This window comes from Urtica dioica, chromosome 10 (genome assembly GCF_054948205.1).
Source record: "Urtica dioica subsp. dioica isolate 48M chromosome 10, U.dioica_male_clone48M_v1_H2, whole genome shotgun sequence".
In the NCBI taxonomy this organism is placed as follows: domain Eukaryota; kingdom Viridiplantae; phylum Streptophyta; class Magnoliopsida; order Rosales; family Urticaceae; genus Urtica; species Urtica dioica.
The window spans coordinates 16,088,424-16,114,556 of NC_142765.1; the positions used below are offsets into that span (position 1 = coordinate 16,088,424).

Below are 26,133 nucleotides of genomic sequence, written 5' to 3' on the forward strand. Positions count from 1 at the left end.
CCGGATATGAAATCCGAAACCCAAAAAATTTCGGGGGAATATGGCTGACAACTTTAAATTTTAAAACTATTGGGTGCGACAACCGTCGCACCTATTAGTATTAGGTGCGACAATGTCGCACCTAATGGCATTAGGTGCGACAAAACATATCCGGTGCGACAGTGTCGCACCGGATATCACTAAAAATTAGCGAAATTTTTTATCATCTGGTAGAGTATCCGGTGCGACATGTCGCACCTAATATGAGCTTAGGTGCGACTTTTAGGTGCGACATGTCACACCTAATACCATTCCGCACCCAATATGTTAATTTGTAGTAGTGATCTACCTCGGATCCGGACCTCAAAAGGATAATACCAGTCGAGACAATCAAACAACCTTCCATAGCCATCACTGTCGCTGCAGTGATAACTATAGAAGGGGGGATTGGAGGGATGAAATCGTACATTACATCACGACTGGTACGATCCCGTCCGACAAGATGGCGAAATGTAGACTTGTACTGAGAAGTGCAAGATTCTGCGTGATAAACGGAAACTTGTTCAAAAGAAGCTTCGTAGGACCATACCTCAAGTGCGTCGGCACAGATGAATCGAAACGAATCCTAGAAGACGTACACGAGGGGGAATGTGGAAGCCACACAGGAGGAAGGGCGCTCGCCATCAAAATAAGGAGGCAAGGCTACTTTTGGCCGACCATGCTGGCAGATTGTGAGGCACATTCGCGCCGCTGCGACCAATGCCAACGCCACACACCTAACATAAAAAGACCCGCGGAAGAATTGTCCTCCATCTCGTCTCCATACCCATTCATGAAATGGTCTATGGACATTGTAGGACCAATGTCGGCTGCCCCTGGCGGATTGAGATTTTTATTAATCTTAACAGATTATTTCTCTAAATGGGTCGAAGCAGGCGCCTTCGTCTTGATAAAAGACATCGACGTCACCGCCTTCATCTGGAAGAATATAATCTGTCGGCATGGAACCCCCCACGAAATCGTAACGGACAACGGTTCACAGTTCATATAAAAAAAATTCAGGAGTTTTTGCTTCCGCAGTAACATTGAGGTGATGATGTCAACACCACGATATCCTCAAGGGAATGGACACGTAGAAGCAACAAATAAGACCATAGTAGAATCCATAAGGAAAATGCTCGATGCTAAGAAAGGACGGTGGGCAGAAGAGCTATCGGGTGTGCTATGGGCATACCGAACTAGTCCACGAAGGCCGACATGGGAAACCCCATTCTCCCTGGTCCATGGAATCGAATCAGTCATCCCAATCGAACACCATGTGCAAACCCTTAGGGTGACGCATGCGCCTGAGGATGAGTAAAAAAATAATGAATCACTATGTGACGCCTTGGATAGGAAAAACGGGATTCGGCCCTGGTACGGCTATCCCACTACATGCAATCCATTGCCAGATTCTACAACAAAGGCGTTAACGCGAGAAGATTTGATATAGGAGACTTGGTCCTCCGAAAAGTCTTCCAAAACACTGCTGAAGCAAACGCCGGGAAGCTCGGTGCGAACTGGGAATGCCCATATAGGGTCACCAAAGTAGCACACCCCAGGGTCTACGAGCTCGAGACACTCAATGTATTAATTTTGAAAAATGGTTAGAATTCGTTAATATATACAAATTCACTACTGATTTCATTAACGAGTTAACCAATTTCGATAAATTAGTTAATTCGTTAAAATATATTATCAAAAGAGTTAATTTTCTTGACAAATACGTTTTATTCTACCGAAAATTCGGCAGAATTTCCCCTAAAATATTGACTAACCAAAATCTGCAATTTAAAAAAAAACACATATATAACCAACCAAGACTATCTTATTAACATACTAAATACTAAATTGAACCTCCGTAGCTCCATTGCAATAAATTTTCAATAAGTTTAAATTAAATTTAACATGTTACTAATTCATTTTAAAATATATTCATATATATTACTAATTAATCTAACTAAAAAAATATTAAATTAATTAATTAACCAAATTTTCAACAAATTGCAATCAACTTAAACAAATCATGTTACAATTACATTAAATTACACTAAACACATTACTAATTAATTTAATATATTACTTTTAACTTAATTAATCTAATCTAACATGTTACACATTATTAAAAAAAATTGACTATTACTATATGCTACTATTTTCATCAAAGTTATATTATCATCTAATCTAACATGTTACTATTTTCATATATATTACTAATTAATCTAACTAAACATGTTACTAATTAATTAATTAATTAAACGTGTTAACATCTAATCAAAGTTATATTTTCATATATATTACTAATTAATCTATATGAAATAATCTAAAAATATTAAATAATCTAAAAATATTACTAATTACAAATAACTAACCTTTTTCCGAGGCGACGACGAGGCAACGAGATATGACGCGGGGCTGCGAGTGACCAAGCTGCGGCGAGGTCGGGGACGGGCTGCAGCAAGTTGGGGACGAGCTGCGGCAACATACATCGTGAAATAAATTAATAAGAATGCTCACAAGTCACAACCAAATGTCACAAACATGCTAAAATCTATTAATGAATATTCTATTGAAATATTTCAAGTCAATACAAAATTAATTCCCTTCAGTTTTGGTCACCATTTTGCCTAATTTGTGCTAGTCACCAAGAAAACGAGTGTCTATGTGACTAGTTTTAGGGTAATGTAATCACCAAGAAAACGTCGGGCAGGGCCGAGGGCTGGGCTGAGGATGGGCCGGGGGCTGGGCCGAGGGAGTGGCTGTTGTGCGTGAGCGAGTCAATCGTCGAGCTGAGGCCGTTCGAGGTGATGGTCTCGCGGCAGCGCTCCGACCTGCAGAAGCTGGACGGATTTGGGGGGCTCGAAGTTCAACGGGACAAGTGGTGGTTGCCGTTCCCCAAGGTGCCTCACAGGGGGCTGTCGGAGGAGACTCGGTTTTCGTCCGAGAGAGGACGAACTCGTGTGCGAACAGAGTCGGGGCTCTGGCAGGGATCTGAACTACCCGTCGTTCTCGGTGGTGTTCGAGGAGGGAGCGAGGTGGTGAAGTACCGGGGAGCAAGGCCGGAGCGGTGTACAAGGTGAGGACTAGTTCACCAGAGGATGTTCGGGCGTTGTTTCGCCGACCAGGCTTGAGTTCAGCGCGGAGAATCAGAGCTTGGCTTGGGTTTCGGTCTTCGAGGGCTTCAATGGAGGTCGGATGGGTCGGGCCTGGTCGGAGAGAGACAGAGTGAGATTGACGGAGAAAGGGTGAGACAGAGAGAGAGAGAGAGAGAGAGAGTGAGGCGTACCTTGGAGGACGGCGAGATTCACGGCGGAGGGGACGCAAGTTGCCGGAGAAAGGCCGAGTGGAGGCTGGTCAGAGATAGAGAGAGTGAGATTGAGAGAAAGGGAGATATGCAGATAGATTTGAAACTCGGGTAAGGAAGAAGGAGTCTCGGGTATTTATAATACCCTAAACCTATTGGGTGCGATATTGTCGCACCTAATACACATATTCGGTGCGACATGTCGCATCTAACGTCGCACCAGATATGTTTTTGTCGCACTTAATGCCATTAGGTGCGACATTGTCGCACCTAATAATATGAGCTTAGGTGCGACATGTCACACCTAATACCGTTCCGCACCCAATATGTTAATTTGTAGTAGTGATCCACCTCGGATCCGGACCTCAAAAGGATAATACCAGTCGAGACAATCAAACAACCTTCCATAGCCATCACTGTCGCTGCAGTGATAACTATAGAAGGGGGGGATTGGAGGGATGAAATCGTACATTACATCACGACTGGTACGATCCCGTCCGACAAGATGGCGAAATGTAGACTTGTACTGAGAAGTGCAAGATTCTGCGTGATAAACGGAAACTTGTTCAAAAGAAGCTTCGTAGGACCATACCTCAAGTGCGTCGGCACAGATGAATCGAAACGAATCCTAGAAGACGTACACGAGGGGGAATGTGGAAGCCACACAGGAGGAAGGGCGCTCGCCATCAAAATAAGGAGGCAAGGCTACTTTTGGCCGACCATGCTGGCAGATTGTGAGGCACATTCGCGCCGCTGCGACCAATGCCAACGCCACACACCTAACATAAAAAGACCCGCGGAAGAATTGTCCTCCATCTCGTCTCCATACCCATTCATGAAATGGTCTATGGACATTGTAGGACCAATGTCGGCTGCCCCTGGCGGATTGAGATTTTTATTAATCTTAACAGATTATTTCTCTAAATGGGTCGAAGCAGGCGCCTTCGTCTTGATAAAAGACATCGACGTCACCGCCTTCATCTGGAAGAATATAATCTGTCGGCATGGAACCCCCCACGAAATCGTAACGGACAACGGTTCACAGTTCATATAAAAAAAATTCAGGAGTTTTTGCTTCCGCAGTAACATTGAGGTGATGATGTCAACACCACGATATCCTCAAGGGAATGGGCACGTAGAAGCAACAAATAAGACCATAGTAGAATCCATAAGGAAAATGCTCGATGCTAAGAAAGGACGGTGGGCAGAAGAGCTACCTGGTGTGCTCTGGGCATACCGAACTAGTCCACGAAGGCCGACATGGGGTTTCCATTCTCCCTGGTCCATGGAATCGAATCAGTCATCCCAATCGAACACCATGTGCAAACCCTTAGGGTGACGCATGCGCCTGAGGATGAGTAAAAAAATAATGAATCAGTATGAGACGCCTTGGATAGGAAAAACGGGATTCGGCCCTGGTACGGCTATCCCACTACATGCAATCCATTGCCAGATTCTACAACAAAGGCGTTAACGCGAGAAGATTTGATATAGGAGACTTGGTCCTCCGAAAGGTCTTCCAAAACACTGCTGAAGCAAATGCTGGGAAGCTCGGTGCGAACTGGGAATGCCCATATAGGGTCACCAAAGTAGCACACCCCAGGGTCTATGAGCTCGAGACACTCAATGGAGTTCCCGTTCTGAGATCATGGAACGTAATCAACCTGAAAAAATACTACTGCTAACACGATAAGAATCGAACTACGACCGACTTGATCCCTACATAAGGATACGTAGGTTGCCTTTCTCTGCAAAGGCACAGTCCAAAAAAAAACCTTAAATCGCTCATTTCAAGACAATTGCAAAAGCATGACAATAAGGCCTCGAAGCCCACACCTCGTCTTAGGGGTCCAGGTCCCAAACTAGGACCACTGTGTGAATACCTCACGACCTAGGCGAGATCCGAAATCCCACTTCATCATCTCACATAACATCTGAATTAGAGGACGCATCTCAGTAGGGAGGGCCTCGCCCAGGAAATACATAGTGAAACCTTTTGGATCTCGACGATCTAAAAGACTTGGCAATGCCTGGGTAAAATTCATTTCATTACTTCAGCCTAAGGGAAACATTTTAGATACTCGGCGATCTAAAAGACTTAGAAAATATAAAGGACATGCCCATGAGACCACGGCCCAAGGAAAACATTTTAGATACTCGGCGATCTAAAAGACTAAGCAAATATAAAGGACATGCCCATGAGACCACGGCCCAAGGGAAACATTTTATATACTCGGCGATCTAAAAGACTTGGCAAATATAAAAGACATACGGCCTAAATCTTAAGGGAAACGTTTTGGATCACGACGATCTGAAAGACTTAACAGATTCTAGAAAACCCGAGTTAATAGAGACTTCGACTAAACAAACATTCATGCATTCTTAAAAGAATTTGGTGAGCTAAAAGACTTGGAAAATATTTCATAAATGAAAATTGCATTAAATAATAAACAAAAACAAGCAATCCAAAATAGATAGGGGTACCGAATCCCCCTATAATTGTTTCAAAATAAGGAAAAAATGTGCCCAAAACAAACGAGCCCAAAAATATTACTGAAAAACAAAAAAAACGAGAAAGGCAGATGTTGAGGAGAACAAGACTTCGAACTCAGGCTTCGGGACGCTCTGGAGACGGGGTGAACGGTTGCGCGTCCTCGTCAACCTCTGGAATCGGGTTCAGGGCCTTATCCATCACGCTCATCATCGACCCATGCTCGTCGAAGGGAGGAACTTCTGGCTTCGAAATGTCGACAGGGGCCTCGGGGGCGGAATCGGCTGGGACCTCGGGAGGGGAACGATTGGCGTAAGGAGTAAACGGGATGTCCTCGACCTTGGGAACGACAATAGAGGCATACTCTGCCTCGTACTGAACAATGTCATCCTCAGTATCTTTAAGTTCGCCGGCCCAGTCGGAAATATCCCCCTTCATTAATTCTGAGATCAAATCTTTGTTGCCCCGGCACTGCTCGAGCTTTTTTAAGACGAGGACGACCTCATCTATCTTCTCTTTTTTAGCGCGATACTTCAGTATCTGCTCCCGATATCGTAGCGAGGTCGCCTTCCTCGCCGCTAAGACCGCCTTATCCTTCTCAGCCTTGGCCGCATCTTGAGCTTCGTCATCTCGCTCAGAGCGGCCGCCAGATCCCGGTCCCGGTTCCTCACCCTGGCCTCGGACACATCGAGCTTCTTCTTCAGCTCGGCCGAGTAAACGCCCCACCTCTCGATCTTGGCCTCCTTCTTTTCAACCTCGGCCTCCAAAGCCTTGGTCTTCGCCACCAGATCGGCCTGAGCGGCCTTGTACTTCCCCAAGAGTGCGTCCTTGGCAGCGACGTCCTCCTCAAGGGAAGCTACTTTGCCGCTCACCTCCTGGAGTTCAGCCTGAAGAGACTCCGTCCCCTTCTTCATCGAAGCCAGTTCGGTAAGAGCAACATTTGTCTTTCGGAGGCGCCTCTCGTATCGGTGCACTCCCCGGTTGAACTGAGTTGACAGCTGCACAAAAAAGGAGAAAAATCGCTAAGTATCTCAGTTTGCCATGGTAATAAAATAGTAGCAAAAATTATAGGACTTACCCTGGTAATGGTTGACGCCATGCATCGGTACCAGTCCGACTCTGTCAGCTCGGGGACCTTGGGCAACTCATGACCATCTATGGTCAGCTGCCTGAACAACCTTGCGGACGAATAGAAATCGTCGCACATTAGGTGGTCCTGGTTGTAGTGGAAGTTAATATAGTGCGCCTTCTTCGGTTTCGAAGAAGAGGCACCTGGGTCACCTCTACGGGTCCTCGCCGGTCTGCTTCCATCGGCCGGGGTGCTCTCCATTTTGTCCCCCTGGGCCACTCCGGCCTAAGGGGCGCTCTCTGGCCCACACTACTACATATATGGTTTTCCGGTGCGGATGACTTTTGGGTGCGACTATTCGCACCTAAAAGTCGCACCCAAAAGGACTTTCAGGTGCGAATAGTCGGACCCAAAAATCAAATAAGCACTGGAAAATCAAAAGTTTGTTAATACTTTTGGGTGCGACTTAGTCGCACCCAATACTTTCTCCAACGTATTAGGTGCGACTAAGACGCACCTAAATGACCTAAATTTTTCCGCGGCCAACTTTCCCCCTTTTTTTTACAAATATCATTGGGTGCGACTTTGTCGCACCCGAAATCACTGACACAAGTCATTGGGTGCGACTTTGTCGCACCCAAAGGTGTCATTGGGTGCGACAAAGTCGCACCCAAATTCAAATTTCTATATAAAAAGCTGCTCAGTTTTCATTCTACCTGAGCCAAACACCAAAAACCTTATTCTCTCTCTCCGAAACTCTTCTGCAATTTCTCCGACGACCACCTCTAAATCCGTCGCTGCCACCACTAAACCCGTCGCCGCCACCACTCGGACCTCTTCCTCGCGCGACCCCCTCGAGCCAGACTCAGACCGAGACGAACAACCACCGAGCCTCCGAGACGCCGTGAGTCGTGAGCCACCGAGACGCCGTGAGCCACCGAGCCACCGAGACGCCGTGAGCCACCGAGCCACCGCCGTGTTCTTCGTCTCCTTCGTCAAGGTAAGGATTCAAAATCCGAAATTAGGTTTTATGAAGTGGATTTGGGGCTTTGTGATTCTGAGATTAAATTGATGATTTTTGGATTGGTTTTATGCTCGGATTTATGACCAGCCGCCCCTCCACGACCAGCACCGAGCCTCCGCTGCAGCCCCTCCGACCAGTCCCGAGCCTCCGCTGCAGCCCCTCCGACGATCGGTATTTTTCATAATTTGTTTAGTATTTTGATTAGAAGTTTAGTTTATAATTGATTTGTAATGAATTAATTAGTTAGTTTGTAATTAATTTATTAATTGAAATTTGTTCTAATTAGTTTTAGGTTGTTTAGTTTAATATTTACATGTTTAGGTTGTTTAGTTTTGATTAGTTTAGGTTAATTGAAATTGTCAAATTGAAATTGTAATTAGTTTAATAATATGTTTAGGTTGTTTAGTTTTGATTAGTTTAGGTTAATTGAAATTGTCAAATTAGTTTAATGATATGTGTTAAATTGTTAATCATGAAATTAAAATTAGTTATGTTATTGCATAATTTAGTTTTATTTCACATATTTTTTTATAAATGAGTTGAGATTATTGTATTTTTGTTGTAAACGAGCCACAGAGGTTCTGTTTAGGGTTTAGTTGATTATTAGGATAGTTTTGGTTGATTTATATATGCTTTTAAATGAGTTTGCAGGTTTTTGGTTTGTTAGTATTATAGGGGAAACTCTGCCGAAATTTAGATTGAGTTTCCAGTCTATTATTCTCAAAACCCTAATTTTTTCAATTCGACTTCAAATAACATAAAATTCATAATCTCATCTTCATTCATTGATCTTCGTCACGTAGCAATAAGTAATCGACTTCATTCGTCTTCGTCACTTAGCAACAACTCTTAATAATTGTTCTTTTTCCCTTTCGTTTAGCGAAATCAATGTCCAATCCAAGTAGAGATTGGATCACTGAGAACAATCGGTTGTCCTTGCAGTATAAAATCGGAGTTAATGAATTTATCCGCGCTGCAAGAAGATTTCCGAACGATAATTACGAATATCGATGTCCTTGCAAGCCTTGCAACAACGTGAGATGGCACGACATTGGGGTTGTAAGGCATCATCTGCTAAACAAAGGGTTTACCCCGGGCTACACAGAATGGTATCATCATGGCGAGGTCGTGCGCTCCGTCGGTCATCTTGAAGAAGTCCCTATCGGAGAAACAGCCCAGAGAGGAGTAGGAGGAATACATGCTGCTGTGGAGGATATAAGAGATCACGAGGATTTCGATGGTGTTACGGAGCCGGCTCTGAGCGATGTGCGTGCGAAGGAGCAAGTTGAAGACTTGTTCGCTGAGTTGGAAGCGGAATTGTACCCTGGATGCAAGGAGTTTTCGTCGTTGTCATTCTTGGTTCAGTTGATGCACCTTAAAGTCACGAACCATTGGACGAACAAGTCGTTCACAGAACTGTTGTGGCTTTTGAGGAAGTCTCATCCAGCCGGTAATCGAATACCGGAGAAGCACTACGAGGCAAAAGCAAAGCTGAAGCGTTTTGGCATGGGATACGAGATGATCGACGCGTGCATTAATGACTGTGTCCTATTCCGAAAACATCTCGCGAACGTCGATGTGTGCCCGATATGTAACGAGAGTAGATGGAAGCCAACTGGTAAGAAGATACCGCAGAAGATATTGCGATATTTTCCCTTGAAAGATCGATTGAAGCGACTGTACGCATCTCGACACACAACGCTTCATATGCAGTGGCACGAAAGAGATCGCGTCAGGGAAGCTAGCGTTCTACGACATCCTGCTGATGGTACAACGTGGAAGAATTTGGACGAGAGATACCCAGGTTTTACTGCAGAGCCTCGGAACGTGCGGCTTGTGCTAGCTGCGGATGGATTCAACCCGTTTGGGGATATGAACCTATCATACAGCATGTGACCTGTAGTATTTACGGCGTACAACTTGCCGCCTTGGTTGTGCATCAAGAAAGAGTACCTGATGCTCACGCTTCTGATCCCGGGGCCTCATTCACCAGGAAAAGATATGGACGTTTTTTTGCAGCCTGTGGTTGAAGAGCTGAAAGAACTGTGGGAGAATGGAGTCCGCGTTCGTGATGGAGCCAGAGATGAAGTGTTTCGGTTGCGTGCCGCATTACTTTAGACGATAAACGATTTTTCGGCTAGATCGTATTTATCGGGATGGAGCGGCCAGGGGTATCTCGCTTGTCCTACGTGCAACTTTGACACGCCGTCCCTAAAAGTCAGAAACAGGATCGTCTACTACGACCATCGTCGGTTCTTAAAAAGGCGTCACCGATTGAGGAAAAGCAACGATCACTACAAAGATAAGCACGAGAAACGAAATAAACCCGAGAAGTTGACTTCGCAAGACATACTCGCTCAGTTGGCTGGTGTTTCTTGCACGACTACTGGAAAACACGCTGCCTCTGTAGGCAAAAAACGAAAGCGAGCTGAGTGCGAACTGAATTGGACCAAGAAAAGCATCTTTTACGAGTTGCCGTATTGGTCTGAGTCGCAGTTGAAACACAACATGGACGTGATGCACGTAGAGAAGAACGTGTGTGAGAATCTTCTCCGGACGATGCTCAGCTTGGAAAAGAAGAACTATGACACCGAGAAGGCGAGGCTTGACTTGATGGACTTGGGCATCAAGACCGCTTTGCACTTGGAACCAAATGGGGGTGGGTATTACAAACCGCGAGCGTCGTACGTTTTGACCCTTGAGCAGAGACAACGATTTACAGAGTACTTAAAATCTGTCAAATTTCCCGATGGTCAAATTTCCCGATGGTCTCGCTGGGAATTTATAAAAAAATGTGACAACTGATGGGAAGCTCACTGGTTTGAAGTCGCATGATTGTTGATGTTGATGTTGATGTTGATGTTGATATAGGTAGTGATGACGATGAATGAGAACTATCTATGTAACCACGGTTTTCCTCCGCCATATGTGAGGTTTTATAATAAAATGTATCTGTGGTGTCACCCACGTTTTTGTATGATGTTGTTCCCTTTTGTTTTGTGATGTATGTTCACAAATGTTGTTTTATTTTATACGATGTCAATTTACAAATGTTGTTTTCATTTTATAGGATGTCGACCGCTTCAGGTTCTGGTGGAGATTCGCCACAGAGACCGGATTCTCAAGGTCCGCCACCGGAACCTGATTCCCAAGGTCCTAAGAAATCAAGGGGACCAACAACCGGCTCGACATCGGCGCGAGCAACACAGGGTGTACCGGGTGCGAAGGTGGTCAAGTGGGACCCAATAAACCAAACATTCTATCAAGAGATAAGGAAAGAAAATAAAAAGGTTGGACTATTTAACAACTGCCTCGGTGCTTTGGTGAAAGCACATATCCCGCCTACGACTCGTGATTGGAGTGAAGTGACGCCCCAGACGTTGGCTCCTATTTTGAGCGCACTTCATTCCGAGTTCAGATTTGTGTACACGGATCCTGACACCGGCGAGGATCTGCCTGCGGATTGCTATCAGAATACGATTGATCAGGCTATCATTCGGAATGCAAAGATCAGGCGACGCAACCAGAAGTCCAAGCTATCAGAGAAGTTCAGGTTGGAGTTTTGTGGGAGCAAAGAAAACGCTAAGGCGGAAACACCACCGGGATATAAGAAAGAGGATTGGGAGGCGGTGGTAGACGAGCTCGCAACTGACGATTGAAAGGTACGTAATGTATGATTGTAATAAATCACAATATCTTTATCAGATTGAATAATGACAAAATTAATTATTTGCAGAAAAAGTCTAATCGCAACAAGGAGAATTCGAAGAAGAAGAAGACGAGGTCGACTCAAGGATCTCTTTCTTTCTTGGCTCATCGTCATTTGAACGTAAGTTATTCTAATTTTGAAATACTTAATTTGAAATAAATTCAATACTTATATTTTCATAACAATTGCAGAGTAAGGATGATAGGACTTTGGGCTCCGCGTTAACGACGTGAGAGCAAAAACACCGTAATAGAAAAGGTGAATGGACGACAGATTGGGCGAGACGAGCACATGTAAGTCATATGTGATAATTACGATTACGTTACTTACATAATAATTAATTTTTAATAATTTTTCTTATGTGTAAAGGCGCGGATAGTTACTCTACTGGCGGATCTTCAGCGACAAGCAGAAGAGCAAGGCGTAGTCTTTAACCAGGACGACGCAGAGGAGCACGCGATGCTAGAAATTCTCGGGAACCGTCAAGATTGGTACGTTGGAATAGATCATCTTGGGCTATTGCTCAGGCTTCGGACGAAAGCTCGTCGTCAGGCTCAGGCTCGTCGCGGCGCCGCGTTCCAAATCCAGTTGTTGGCGAGCTCCAAGCTCAGGTGGCGGCACAACAACTCGCTATGGATGAGATGAGGCGAACCCAACAACAGCAGATGGAGGAGATGCAGCGACAACTGTTCACGTTCACGCAGCAGTTTTCGCCCTTGCCTCAGATGTCGTCTGGCACGATGCCTCAGATGTCGCCCGACACGATGACACGGATGCCTCAGACGACGCCGTCGCCTCAAATGCACCCGTCGCCTCAGACAACGCCGCCATCAGTTTCAATGGCAGATGCTCAGACGACGCCGCCAGCTTCAGCAGAATTCCAGCGAGAGCGTACGAGCAGCAGTGCACGAGAAGGTAGCAGCAGTTCCGGAGGAAGATTTGGCGAAAGATGGAGTAAAACATTCAAGGAGTGGTTTACAAACCGAGGAAAAGGAAAGGGAAAAGAATGAACATTTTTTTTTAATTATTTGTCGTACATTATAATAATTATTGTAATCGAACAACAAATGTTTAGTTTTTATTATTATTATGAATATTAATTAATGAATTTTCTAATTAATAAACTATTTAGTAAGTATTATTTGATTATAATCATAAATTTATAAGCATAATAAACCAAAAAAAAAAATTCAAAAAAAACTATCGGGTGCGACTATCCGCACCCGAAAATTGAGCGGGTAGACCTTTGGGTGCGAATAGTCGCACCCAAAGATCAACATTCCCAGCCACAAAATGGCGGGCAGGCTATTGGGTGCGACTTGTCGCACCCAATAGTTTCGCGGGAAAGCCCAAAAATTTGGCGGGTAGGCCAATGGGTGCGACTAGTCGCACCCAAAGGTTTGGCGGGTATGCCTTTGGGTGCGAAAAGTCGCACCCAATGGCCTTCCCGCGGACTTTTTCGCACATCTTTTCTGACTTATGGGTGCGAATTTGGGTGCGGAAAACCGCACCTAAAAGTCATGACCATCGGGTGCGACTTTTCGCACCCATCACCTTTTGGTGCGAACTTTCGGGTGCGACAAAGTCGCACCTAAAGGTATCATTGGGTGCGACTTTTGACTTTTAGGTGCGAAAAAAGTCGCACCCAATGGTGCTTTTTGTACTAGTGCCACTCGCGGCCACCACAAGCTCCGGGTCCCTACCTCCGTTGCCCCTATTCTTCTTCTTCTTCTTCTTTTTGCTCAGCTCGCCCTCGAGAAGGGCGTCCTCCTCTTCACTTCGGCCTTCACTCCGGCCCACCAGCGTTTTTCTCTTTTTAAGAGACGCTGAGGCCTCGGCCAAATTGCCGGCCTGCCCAGCCGACGCGGCAGGAACAAACTCGGGGGCTTGATTGCCTTAAACATCGCCGGCCCCAATAGGGGCCGCCTCTTTCTCGACATCCACGACGGGGATGTCAGCCCGAGGGCGCTCTCCGATGACCTCGACTTCGGGATCCTGAGGAGGACCCGAGGGCACGGTGGCCGAAGAAGAAGCCACAGTGGCCTTCTAACTACGCATCGCATCGCGAGCGCTGATAGGCACGTTCATGCTGCCCTCAGTTACTACAAAAAGAAAAATAGAAGAGAAAGCGAAAATTTTCAGTCAAAATTGTGAAGAAAGGATAAAAAGAAATTATATGCCGAACTAACCTTCTTCGAGAACAACGCCTGGAGAAGGTGGCCAAAGTCCGGCCGAAATAAAATGCTCCAGAGTGAAGCTCGACCACTCACCAAGGCCTTCCTGAAGTTGGTCGAGTTTAGCAGCGAACTCCACGGGCGAAGGAGCCTTGATTTTTCCTGCAAATTAAAAAATATATATATATATATATATAAGAGGGAAAAACGTTTATGATAATAACAATCGTAATAATGTGGAAACAAACATAGTATAAGATATTTAGAAAGTTTGCATACTCGGAGAGCTCGCCCACTTCACTGAAAAATTACGAGCTCGTCTCCTGAAGGATTGCTCGTTAACGACGAAGAAAAAGTAACGCCACCCCCAATTCTTATCTTTCGAAAGGAGGCCGGAGATCACTCTCCGACCTGCGGTTTTCGAAAGATAGAAACACTTGGGGTTGTGTTTCGAGTTCGCCTTGACCACGCAAAGACGAACTAAATCCATCAGGGCGAGGTCGACCCTTTGTTCGTGGGCCACAACTAAGAGGCCCAAGACCATCCGAACGAAGTTGGGGCACATCTGGGGAAGAGTTAGCCCCAAAGCTTCGACGAAGTCAAAGAGAAGAGGGTGGATCGGGAACCGAAGTCCACACGACTCCAACCAAATCTCATCGATACATCAGTACCCCTCGACTAGGGTATCTGCAGTAGCGAAAGGAGGAGGAAGGAGAATCCCAATCTCGGGGGCTATCTGGTATTCGCGTCGAATGCCTGGAAGGTCCGAGCTCCTGACAGTCGCAGGCATCAGGTTGTCCTCATTACCCAAGGGGTTGGGTCTCGAATGAGGAACCCTGGATCCAGACATTTAATTTTGTGTTTAAAGGATTGAAGTTCGTTTGAGTTCGCCAGCCGAACTGAAGGCGAAGTGTTTAAAAAATATGAATCTATTTGAGTTCGCTGGCCGAACTGAAGGAAATTCAAAGCCAAATTCATGAAAAAAAACGAAAGTCTAAGAGAGAAAAGAAATTAGTAGTTCGCAGAAAGAGAAAGAAGTGAGAAATTACCTTTTCGCCAAAGCCGCTCGAAATATAAATGAAGTAAAAAGTCTTTTCGAATTACTCTTATTTATAACCATTAATATTAAACCGAATTCCGATAAACTCTAATGATTACGGATCAAATCAAATATTCAGTCGGTTAAAATAATATAAAATCTCAACTGACATCCGACTCTTCGATTTCGACTGACGAAGCGCGGCTGATATCGCGCCACGTGTCAAAAATATTTTAGAAATACGCGCCACGCGCCAAAAACGAAAATTCGAATCTTTCCCCCCATTTTATTTCGAGACTTCGAAAGTTTCGCTCAAGTATTTTAAAAAATGTTTGAAATATTTTTCAAAATACTCGGGGGCTAATTGTGGGGGTCAAAATATCAATTTTTCTAAAAAATAATAAAACCACTTAAGTTGGGCTTTAGTTCGACCAAAGCCCAACAACAGACCTAGTCCGGCTCTCAAGGATATATCTGGGTTCAGCTCGACTCCTGAAGATCGGCCCAATCCCATTCAGAAGCCCAGTTTGCCAGAGGAAGGATGAGTCGCCCGTGTTGACCCAGTTAGAGGAATCGGTCTTGATCAAATAGAAGATAGACCTCGCCGCGAAGACCGGATCTGAGATAACTTCGACCAGTGACGTGGCAGAGCCGAACTGATCAACACGTGTCCTCTTCAACGAATTCTCTCCCGCTATAAATAGAAGCCGATATTTCGATTTTCACACACAGGCATACATATTGACTCTCGATATTCTTTCTTCTATTTTATTGTTCTCTGAGTTCAGCCGTTTGAGTTTGGCACTTCGCCCCCTGATTGCAATACCTCCAATTATTAATAAAAAATCAAATATTTATATTCATTTTCCGTTCTTTTCTTTTTGAATTTCTTTTGCTTCTTATACGACGTCATCCGAAACCCATATTTAAACAAATCAAATATATATCATAGTATAATTTGAGATTGTTGAAATCAACATCAACACAGTTGTTGCGACTCCATAGGCGTAGGAGCTCTGGATCTTCAGGCAAGGGCTTCGGGATGGATCCATCAATGAAGCCGAGCTTGTTCTTGGCTTCAAGAACGATGAACGATGAGCATCGATCGACTCCATGGCATATAGTTCATCCTGTCAAGACGTTCGAGATGAGACTTCCTCCTGAAGAATCAGAATGATGAAGGTACAAAGGTGAAGATTGATCTTCAATGGATGACCAAGGTCGAACAATTCCGGGAACGCCGGTGATAGCAAGCTCCGTCGATCTTGATTCGGGATCTCCCATGGAAGCGGACAATTACTGAAACTTAGAGATCGAGAAAGGAGAGGAGAGGTCGGAATTCTCAAATGCGGATGAGCTCTGATACCATATTGATTTCGAGAATCCGAAATGCAGAGTAAAGAAAAGGAAGAAGAAAGAGAAGAATATTCGAAAGAGGAATGTAATGATTTCCTTAATTGATTTGATTGAAACAATTCAGTTTTAAATATTCGAACAACAAAGTTGCGTTAGACAAAACGACAGCGAGAAAGAAAGAATAAAAAACTACAAGTCGTTTATACCAAAAAGAAACGACTAAAGACAAAACTTGTAAAACAAGCAAACCTACAAAACCACTACTAGTAACCAAAATGACTTCTTCATCAACTTCAATATTTAAAGAAAAAACCACGAATTAAATGAAATAATGTCGTTTTTATTCCATTTTATTACCATTTCTATTTTATTCTTTACTTTTGAACCAAAGCTCTTAGCACTATATGCGGGCATTTGGTTGAAATTGGAATTTTTTTCCATATCATATGAAATAAATTGTTCCATTTTGAAAGCGGTCGGAATTTGTGCCTAAGCGAAAGAGAATTCACAGATGTTTTTAATTATGATTAATTAAAAAAGCATCATAAAAAACTATAAACAAATTGATATTGCATTCTTAAACTATGACCAAAGTCTTGAGATTGTGTAGTGTAAAAGTTATTTTCCTTCAGCTGAGTTACTCTAGAAGAAATTTTCGTAGCTTATTTAATTAAGGCTATGAATTTGGGATATAGACCCAACTTCGTTATTTATTATATGTTGACATAAAAATCACTCCTATATTTTAAAGGAAAAAAAAAGATGTCCTGTTCTCAAATCTAATCTTATTATTTGAAGAACCGAGAATGTTTCTGAAATGTTTGTTCCGCAAAATGGTCTCTTATATCTGAAATTTTTATACCTAACTAAATACAATTTGGCAAAGTTTCGGTGTCCACTATTTTTGGAATTTATTTTAATTGTCGTGTCGTACACTCTTCCAACACAAATCGCCTTAAAGTATAGCAATAAATATTATTAAAAAAAAAAGTAAAACAATAAACAATCTGAATAAAGCCTATTCAATAGGAAAAGAAAAATCCCAAAATTAAATCACAATAGAAAAGAGAAAACCGAAATAATCCCATTATTTGGAATTGGAGGGCAATTCGTACAAACTCGAACTCCTAAGCTCTCTCTCTCTCTATTCTTTTTTCCGATCTGAAAACTTCACACACACTCATATCACGTCGCTATCGAAACCTCGAGCGATCTCTATCTCTCTCTTACTCGCCGAAACCCTAATCGCGATCTCTGTTCCAGCCTCGATTCGATTATCAGGTCTCAATCCCCTTATAATCTGTCTGTCTCCAAAAACCCGCCCAATTTGTATTTCTAGGGTTTCCATTAACACAGCCGAAACCTGTTTCCAGGCAAGTCGTTGGTCCTCCGAAAGCTTATTCTTCTGATTCTTGTTCATTTATAATGGTTTTGTTAGTTCAGTACTCGATTTGTTGGTTTGAAAGCAAGGACATAAATTACGAGAGGATTCGCCTTTGCATCGTTTGGTCTGTGTTTGGGAATCTGATGCGAGGTTTTCGTTTGTTTTGGACGTGTTTGTAAATGATCAAGCGGAATTGTAGTGTCAGTTAGGTCATACTTAGATTGCAAGACCATTATTTTTCACTTAAAAATGTTAATTTCTACACGTTCTATTGGCGAGTTTAGTTTATTTTTTGTTTTTATTTTTTTATACTATACAATATAGAGAATCTCTATTCCTGATAATTGGTGATTTGGAAAGATTGTTTTTAATGAAATTAGAAATAGTCTGTCTTGCTGAAGTTTTCTGGATGTGATTTATTTGGCGCTCAAAGTTGTGTCATTAACTGTCACTAGGGTCGATCTTTTCCTTCTTGGTACACAAAGTAGTGCTTCATACTTTTTAGTGCTCTATGTTGGGGATTTTTATCTAAATGAAAAAGGAATTGTTATGAGGTTGTATGTGAAGTTTCGAGCTCAACTAGCTGACTAAGCCCAGAAAGGTGTTGCATGATTGTTACATAATAAAAATGGGAAGATATATTGAGTGTCTTGATAGTAGAAGTTGGGCATTAAATTAAGGCAATCAGCAGTCAAGAAAGCAGAAAATTGGTACATCTAGGACTTTGTGTGAATTTGGTGCCGGTGACTGGATAAAAAAGAATACGGTTCTGCTGTGCTCGTTGGCGATATTTTTCTTCTTTGGTTATAAAGTAATTGATAGGAAACTACAAAATATTACATCACTGTTTGTCCAAGTGCCAATCTTAGAAAAATACATTCTTATTCTTTTTAAAGCCAATATGTTCTTTAGTTCTTAAAACTAACAAGGAAGCACTGTGCAATGAAAAAATTGGAAGGAGTTGAACCAGGCTTGTGCTTTGCGCCTTAATTTTGATACACTTAAGATTACCTGGAGAGAGCAAGGCTTGTGCTCTGTGCCCTTTTGAGGCTGATATTCTACTCGCATGTTTCAGGTTGGCTGAAGTTTTTTTGAATGAGCTTGCGACAGCAGAGCAAACATGTCGTCGAGTATGTTATCTGGAGATCGAAGGTATAGCTTTGTCTTGCATTTTCAATACGTGTACTCAGCTGTGAATTTTATTTTATTTTATTTTTAAATGCCGTGTTAGAATAATTATAGATGCTATTGTGAGCATGGATACAATTTGTTCTCCAACTTAGCTGTGACTGTGTGATAAGTGATGAGGTGACGAGAGTAGTGGTTAACTATAATCGTGAGAAGAATGCTGATCACTGGCCCATGTGATAAAAGATATTTAGAAATTTGAACAAATATCTTGCAGTTTATGGCAACAAACATATGTTAAGGGTCTAATATTAAAATATGTTGTGTATGTTAGTAGGTCACTGCAATTTTATAGTTTTTCAACACTGTTATGAAAATTTGATGTGATCACGCAGGTGGGCCTCGACAAAAAGAGGTGGGATGACTGTTCTTGGAAAAGTAGTTGTTCCAAAGCCAATTAACTTACCCAGTCAAAGGTATTGATTTGGTTCTTAATTAATTTGTTGTTGTAGCCTTTTTATTAATTATTATTATTATCTTTTATTGCACTGCACGTTGATTCCTCTAAACTTTGTTGTTTTTCTCATTTTCAAGGTCAGAAAATCATGGTTTAGACCCCAATGTGGAAATTGTACCCAAGTGAGTACTCTTGCTGTCTTGCTTTTTTTTTTTTTTTTTTTTTTTTTTTTTTTTTTTTTTCTTTTGGCGCGCAATTCATGAATCCATTGATTGTATTTTAGTTTTTATTATCTATTGATTGGATTGGATATCTATCTATAGGGGTACTCTTACATGGGGCAACAAATCATCTTCTCCTTGGGGTGCATTATCTCCAAATACAGAGGGGGGTTCACCAAGTCATCTCAGTGGCCGTCCTTCATCTGGAAGCGGCACTCGTCCATCCACTGCAAGCAGTGACCGAGCCGTTGATTTTTCTTCTAATTCCAGGCCAGCATCGGCTTCTGGGGCCTTGACATCAAACCAATCATCACTTGCATCGTTGCGCCCGCGCAGTGCGGAAACAAGGCCTGGAAGCTCTCAACTGTCCCGTTTTGCTGATAATTCCGACCATCCAGGGGCTTGGAGTGCTTCTGAAAAATTGGTATGTCGAACCTCTATTTGGAATATGTTTTGTCTTTCTACGCAAGTGGCATTTTAGTGCTGTCTCGGTAATTAGATGTTTTGCGCATCATTTTAAATGCTCCCGTCATTTAAACCAGCTTCACAGACTTGCATGCCTGCATCATACGCTTGTATTTATAGCCTAACAACCCACTGCTGTTATAGGATGCTTATGAATTTATTCTGCTTGAGACATTCTAATACCATCCATGTTGCTTGAGTTTTATGTGAAAGTCCCATTAAAAGTTTTCTTCCTGTTATTTGTTTCATGTTGTAGAGTGGGACTTCAGCCAAGAATGATGGCTTTTCATTCACGTCTGTAGACTTTCCAACGCTTGGCTCGGAGAAGGACAGTTCTGGAAAGAGTGCGGACCAAGGTTTTCATTATCTTCATCTATTTGAATTAATTGTTTGGTATTTCTGATTGAATTGGTCCATGCTTTATTTATATTGAACAGTCGTTTTATATGTATAACATGCATCTATTAGTGTTTGCAAAGACGAGAAAATGAAAGCTGAATATGGCAGATAAATGTGTTTGTTTAATCTCTATCATATGCTAACAAATATTGTGGTGGCCACATATTGTGTGAGATCACAATATAAATTACCTTGTTGCGGCGATTATTCATGATACATTGTGATGACAGATGCAAGTGCTTATGGTCGTCCTGGCTCATCTTCTGGTGGAGCAGAAACAGTAAAAGAAATGATTGTGGCTTCTGGACCAGGTTAATGTCTAAAGATGAATTGATTGATTATCGTGTCCATGGTAGCTGTTGGCCGCTTACTTCTTGACACAATATGTGATATATTTTTTTTCTCGGTTTACATGTTCAGATGACGTTTTAAGAAGCGAAAATGAAAGAAATGGCACTATAAATTCTTGGGGAAGCGATAATCCACCACACATTGATGATGGGGGCAGACCTGGTACGGAGAAGTGGCAGGGAAATCCCCATAGTTATCCCGGCCCTCCACAGCATTATGAGGCTTGGCATGGTGGTCCGGTAAATAATCCCCAAGGAGGGGTTTGGTTCAGAGGACCACCGGGACCCCCGTATGGAAACCCTGTTGGTCCTGGTGGTTATCCCATGGAGCCCTTTCCATATTATCGTCCCCCGATTTCAGCAACTGGTCTTCCCAATTCGCAGTCGGTACCTCTGCCCGGTGCTGGACCTAGAGGACCACATCCGAAAAACGGAGATATGTTTAGACCTCACATGCCAGATTCTTACATGCGACCAGTTATGCCAGTGAGGCCTGGGTTTTATCCTGGTCCAGTTCCCTATGAGGGTTATTACACTCCCCCGATGAACTATTGCGGTCCAAATGAACGAGATGCTCAGTATATGGGAATGCCAGCGGGTCCTCCGTCCTATCACAGGTACCCATCCCAAGGTGCTCCCGAGCCTGGAAACCCCCATGGGAAATCCGGTGGATATGGCCAGGGTAATCACAGCCATGCTGGAGAACAACCCGAGTCTGGTCATCCCCAGGATAAACGAGGGCCACCGTACAAAGTTCTTCTGAAGCAGCATGATGGCTGGGATGGGAAGAATGAAGAACATAGGAGTGAGGGTGTGGTGGTCAACAGTGTGAAAGACCAACCAAGACCATCCTCCTGGGATGATGATTGGGGATCAGAACGTGACAAGGAAGGGGAGAGAGATTTGAGAAAGCCACTCAGGGATGAAACTATTTCAGTTCCTGCAAAAACGAGGTCCCCTAGGCATGGGGGAAATGTCAAGGCAGTTGATGAAAGTTCAGGGAAGAATTTGGAGAGAGAATACGTTGTTTTGTCCAAAGGTACACAATCAGTCGCGGCTGTGCCAAAAGACGCTAGTCTGATTCAGAAGATAGAGGGATTGAATGCGAGGGCAAGAACTTCTGATGTGCCAAATGAAATCGCGACTGTAGACACAGAGGATCAGAAAAATAAATTCCAAGCTAACACTAAAGTGAAGCAACAGTCAAATGGACCTGATGGTGGTTCCTTACGTCCTGAAAGAACTCCTACCGTGATTGTCAATACCATTGCCCGTGAGGGACGCTCTTATGGTGGAGATAGAAACCTTGATTCAACTGCTATTGCTGGATCAAACATTTCCAGGTTCTGTTTTAAGTTACTGGTTTCGTTTGTGTGATTAATGATCTGCTTATGTTTTCGAGAAAAGAATCTAATACAGTGAATAACAGGAGACCAGCACATGGTATTCAATCAAGGGCTGATCATCATGGTAGAGGAAGGTTCAATAATGTAGAGCTTGAGGGCCGGCAAAATAAGCCCTTAATTGCTCATCCTCCAATTTTGGTTGCGCCTGTGCATTCGGAAACATCTAATGTTCATGTACAGGATCATTACGTATCCATTGAGGCCTCAAAAGTTTCAGGACCACAATCTCATGGAAAGCCCGACGGTCAGTCCATGCCGCCCATTCTTGATAAAAGTGACACTCAAGAGCAGGTACATATATTGATCTATGTTTTAATATTTAACATATGAAACTAACATTGCATTTTTGGTGTTGTCTACCAGCGAGCGAAGATGAGGGAGCTAGCCAGACAGCGAACGAAAGAACTCCAAGAGGAAGAGGATGAAAGGACAAAGAGGCAGATGGCCAGGGCTCTGGCAAAATTAGAAGAACTTAACAAAAGGACGCTCTCAGCTGAAGAGCCGACCCAGAAGCTGGAAAATGCCTCAAGTGATGCTGTTCAGAATAAGCAAGATGAATCCCGGATTCACATTGAATCATCATCAACGGCTGGCAGAAGAGATGCTGAGAAAAATGAGAATGACACAACGGTTGGAGCAGATAAACCCAGTCTACCATCCTCAGAGGCTCCGAAGAGTGCTCGCGCAGAACCTAAGGTGAACCCAGCTCGATCTGCGCCCATGCAGCAAGTGGCCAAAGGTGTTGAAGTCCCTAACCACAATAACGCTCCTCAAGTTCACGAAACTAATGTCTCGAAGCCAAAGCGTGAAAGTCTCAAACAAAAGCATACCACAAGTACAACAGAGGCACCAAAAATTCAGGTAGATGTGGGAGATAATGACTCTCCATCTGCTGGGGTTGTAGCCAGTGAAGTTGTTCAGGGTGGTGGTTCAGATCTGCCCATCAACTCGAACGTGGCTTCTGAGACTTCCGTGCATTCAAGAAAGAAAAATAGCAGGAATGGTAAGAACAAGCACAAGACCGAAGACAAATCTGCTCCACCGCCATCCTCGACATCCAAAGAAAGTCTTGTAAATGTCTCCCTCGAATCTGGTCAGCCAGAGACTGCATCGTTAGAGAATCGACTGGATCCTGGTCCTGTGGTTCAGGTGCAGATCAGTCCAAGGGACGTGGATCAATCTTCGGAGAATAACCAGCTTCCAAAGAATGAGGATTCACATGGTAGAGGAAACAGCCATTGGAAGCCTCAGCAGTCTCGCCGGATGCCGAGAAACCAACAAAGTGGTCGCCCTGGCGAAAAGCACCACGGAGGTGTCTGGGCCCCAGTTCGACCACGGAACAAAACCGAGGTCGTTGATGAACCAAGCCCTCAGAATGTAATAGAAGCAGCTGGTCCTCCGATGAAGCCTGATAATCAAGTGCAGAACACTTCTAAAAATAAGAGGGCTGAAATGGAGCGGTATGTCCCAAAGCCCGTTGCGAAAGAAATGGCACAACAAGGAGGAGGTAATACTCATCAACCTGTGGCTCCTTTAGTCAATCCGACAACCACGACTGATGATTCGGGTACAAGGCCAGGTGGTAATAATGCGGGCCCCCAAGTTTCCGAGATCTCTCACAGCGCTGGCGTGGCTGCTGCGAAAGCAGGAGTACCGAATGAATTGAGGAGCGGGAATAACAGGCACGGTAAGCAGCAGGGAAAAGCACACGGATCGTGGCGACAACGGGGATCGACGGAGCAAGAGGGGTCATCATATTCTTCAAATGTTGGCCAAAATGTGCAGAAATCAATTGACCCTCCCCAACCGCAGAAACCCGAGCCAATCATTGTGAAAGACCAAGAAAAGAATTCCGAAGTATGGGATGACTGGGGCATTTCTGAAGACTATGTAGAGACCGTCACGGTACTATCTCCCCCAGTAAAAGATCAGAAAGGTGTCGTCACAGGAAGGGGAAAAAGGCATTCTTCTAAAGGACAACGGGGAAACGGGAACACTCGGGATCATGATCAAAAGAAAAGCTACGGTGAAGACACTGAAAAGATTCAATTTCAAAACCAGTCTTCGATCTCAGAGATGAGTCAGATGGACCAGTCTGCTTCTTCCAAAGAAAGCCGAGGGGATCATTCGATGCCTCACTGGCAACCGAAACCTCAGGTGGTCCCCACCAACAATCAGCGAGGAAACCGGCATAATTCCAATCAGAATTACGGGTCCGAGTCCAACCAGGCTCATCGTGATCAGTCGTCGGTTTCTGAAAGAGGCAATGCCGAGCCAGTGCCGAATCACAGGCATCACGAGGCGAGAAGAGAGAGAAAAGCGGTTCCGCTGCCAAAGGGACAACCCCCTCTGCTGGCAAATCAACATCTCCCGAATCCCGTCGAACAGGAGCAGCGAGTTTCGTCGGGTTTCCACAAAAACGGAAACCAGAACGCCCGTTTCAGCCAGAATCACGAGGCCGGAGATTGGAATTATTCTGAGCAAGACAACAGACAACACAACAACCCGCCTCCGAACAGAGAGAGAGCGAGGCAGAACCAACGCTACGAGTACCAGCCAGTAGGCCCGTACAACAACAGGTCCGAAAATTTCGAGGGACCCAAAGATGGGTCTGAGAATTTGGGTTCGCGAGGCCGAGGGAGGGGCCAGAATCATTCCAGACGTGGGCCCGGGGGAAACTCTTATGGACGTCAAGGCGGAATTCGAATAGAAACTAGCTTTGAGTAGCAATGACTTCCTACATAAAAGACGCGGCTTTATAAAGAGATTCGATTTCGAGTACCTCTGTTGTAACTGGTGGTATTGAATAAACCCATATCAGGTATAACTTGGAAACTAATTTGAACATCTAGTGTGTGTGTGTGTGTGTTTTTTTTTTTTTTTTTTTTTTTTTTTTTTTTTTTAATCTGAAATTTTTTATAGCCTCAAGAAAATAATGGGTTCTGTGTTTTGTGAAGAGAGTTGTAGTGCCGAAGTTGCTGCTGATGGAGAATTGGCGCAGATATTTTCAGCAGAGTTTTTGAAGTGGGGATAACTTGGATGGTGGTGTTTGTTTTGCTCTATGTCGTAAATTGTTTTAACTAGTGAATCTGATATATGAACATTGTAATTTGGTCTCGCGGTGATATCTGTGGAACCCTTTTATCTAGTGACCTTGCTTATTCCTCTGCTTTTACAGATGGGAATGAATTAGGAAAAAAAAAAAAAAAGCTTTCTGGTTCTCAAATGTTTCGAGTCGTATTGTATTGTAGCTGCTTTTTTGATATGCAGAAACAATAACACGTGCACAATGGGTATTTGAGAAAATGAAATCTTGTGAAGTTATTATTTTTGTACTATGGAAAAACACCAACTATGGTGTGAATTTTAGGTATAAATTTGAAACAGTTGTGCTGTATCACCACATCCACACGTTATAATTAATATCTATTGAAATTAAAGGCTTTTGTTTGTAATCTTCGGCTAATGAGTAATTGCTTATTCTCTAAGCAATTCTTGTTTGGTTTGAATATAGCCGTTATGGCTCTTTTTCTTTGGATTTGTTGTTTTGCTTTTATACCCCTCACTTATTGTTTAAGTTGAGGACTCTGTTGTACTTTGACTTGGTTTATATCTTCCGAGTCTTCTTCCCCAAATTCAATGAAACATTATTTTTTATTTTCAATTTCTCATTTCTCTCTCTCTCTCTCTCTCTCTCTTTCTCTCTCCAATCATAGATTCGATCGTGATATGGTATCAGAGCAGATTTTCCGCAAAATCTCTTTGATTGAATCTCCATTGGAGTTAGTTCATTTTCCTCTCCAAATCAATTTCCTTCTTCGATCCATCTTCGATCCAAAAATGGCGAGTGAAGAAGCTTTGGCTGGAGAGTTCTCTGCGACTGGAATCACATTGCAGAAAAATTTGATCGATGATGTCGTTGATCCCTATTTCTTGCATCACACTGATTCACCAGGAATGATCTTGGCTACACAGCAGATGAATGGCGAGAATTATCATTCGTGAAGTCGATCAATGAAGATGGCTCTGCAGATCAAGAACAAGCTAGGGTTTGTTGATGGCTCGATTCCGAAACCAGATAGATCAAATCAAAATCACCTGAATGTCTGGAAGAGGAACAACAACATCGTCATTGCCTG

At 43.4% G+C, this 26,133-nt stretch overlaps 1 protein-coding gene across 2 annotated transcripts; it reads left to right on the forward strand.

The window, feature by feature from the left end:
• The first annotated feature begins 17,258 nt into the window (after positions 1-17,258).
• Positions 17,259-25,329, forward strand: MOS1 (modifier of snc1). Of its 2 annotated transcripts, XM_089629511.1 has the most exons (12): positions 17,259-17,557; positions 18,644-18,720; positions 19,092-19,172; positions 19,291-19,335; positions 19,477-19,798; positions 20,096-20,195; positions 20,469-20,549; positions 20,659-21,931; positions 22,018-22,285; positions 22,358-23,501; positions 23,574-24,815; positions 24,952-25,329. In XM_089629511.1, the coding sequence occupies exons 2-11, from the start codon at positions 18,689-18,691 to the stop codon at positions 24,719-24,721; spliced, it is 4,494 nt and encodes a 1,497-aa protein (XP_089485637.1). In that variant the 5' UTR covers positions 17,259-17,557; positions 18,644-18,688; the 3' UTR covers positions 24,722-24,815; positions 24,952-25,329. The 2 variants fall into 2 exon arrangements, with proteins under 2 accessions (XP_089485637.1, XP_089485636.1); XM_089629510.1 differs by having other exon boundaries at positions 22,358-24,815.
• Positions 25,330-26,133: the final 804 nt, after the last annotated feature.

What these genes read in the sequence shown, in the direction of transcription:
- MOS1 (XM_089629510.1), top strand. Translation starts at nt 18,689, where the DNA reads ATGTCGTCGAGTATGTTATCTGGAGATCGAAG. An exon ending in ATTAACTTACCCAGTCAAAG is followed by an intron (nt 19,173 to 19,290) that starts GTATTGATTTGG and finishes CTCATTTTCAAG; the next exon opens with GTCAGAAAATCATGGTTTAG. An exon ending in GCTGGATCAAACATTTCCAG is followed by an intron (nt 21,932 to 22,017) that starts GTTCTGTTTTAA and finishes AGTGAATAACAG; the next exon opens with GAGACCAGCACATGGTATTC.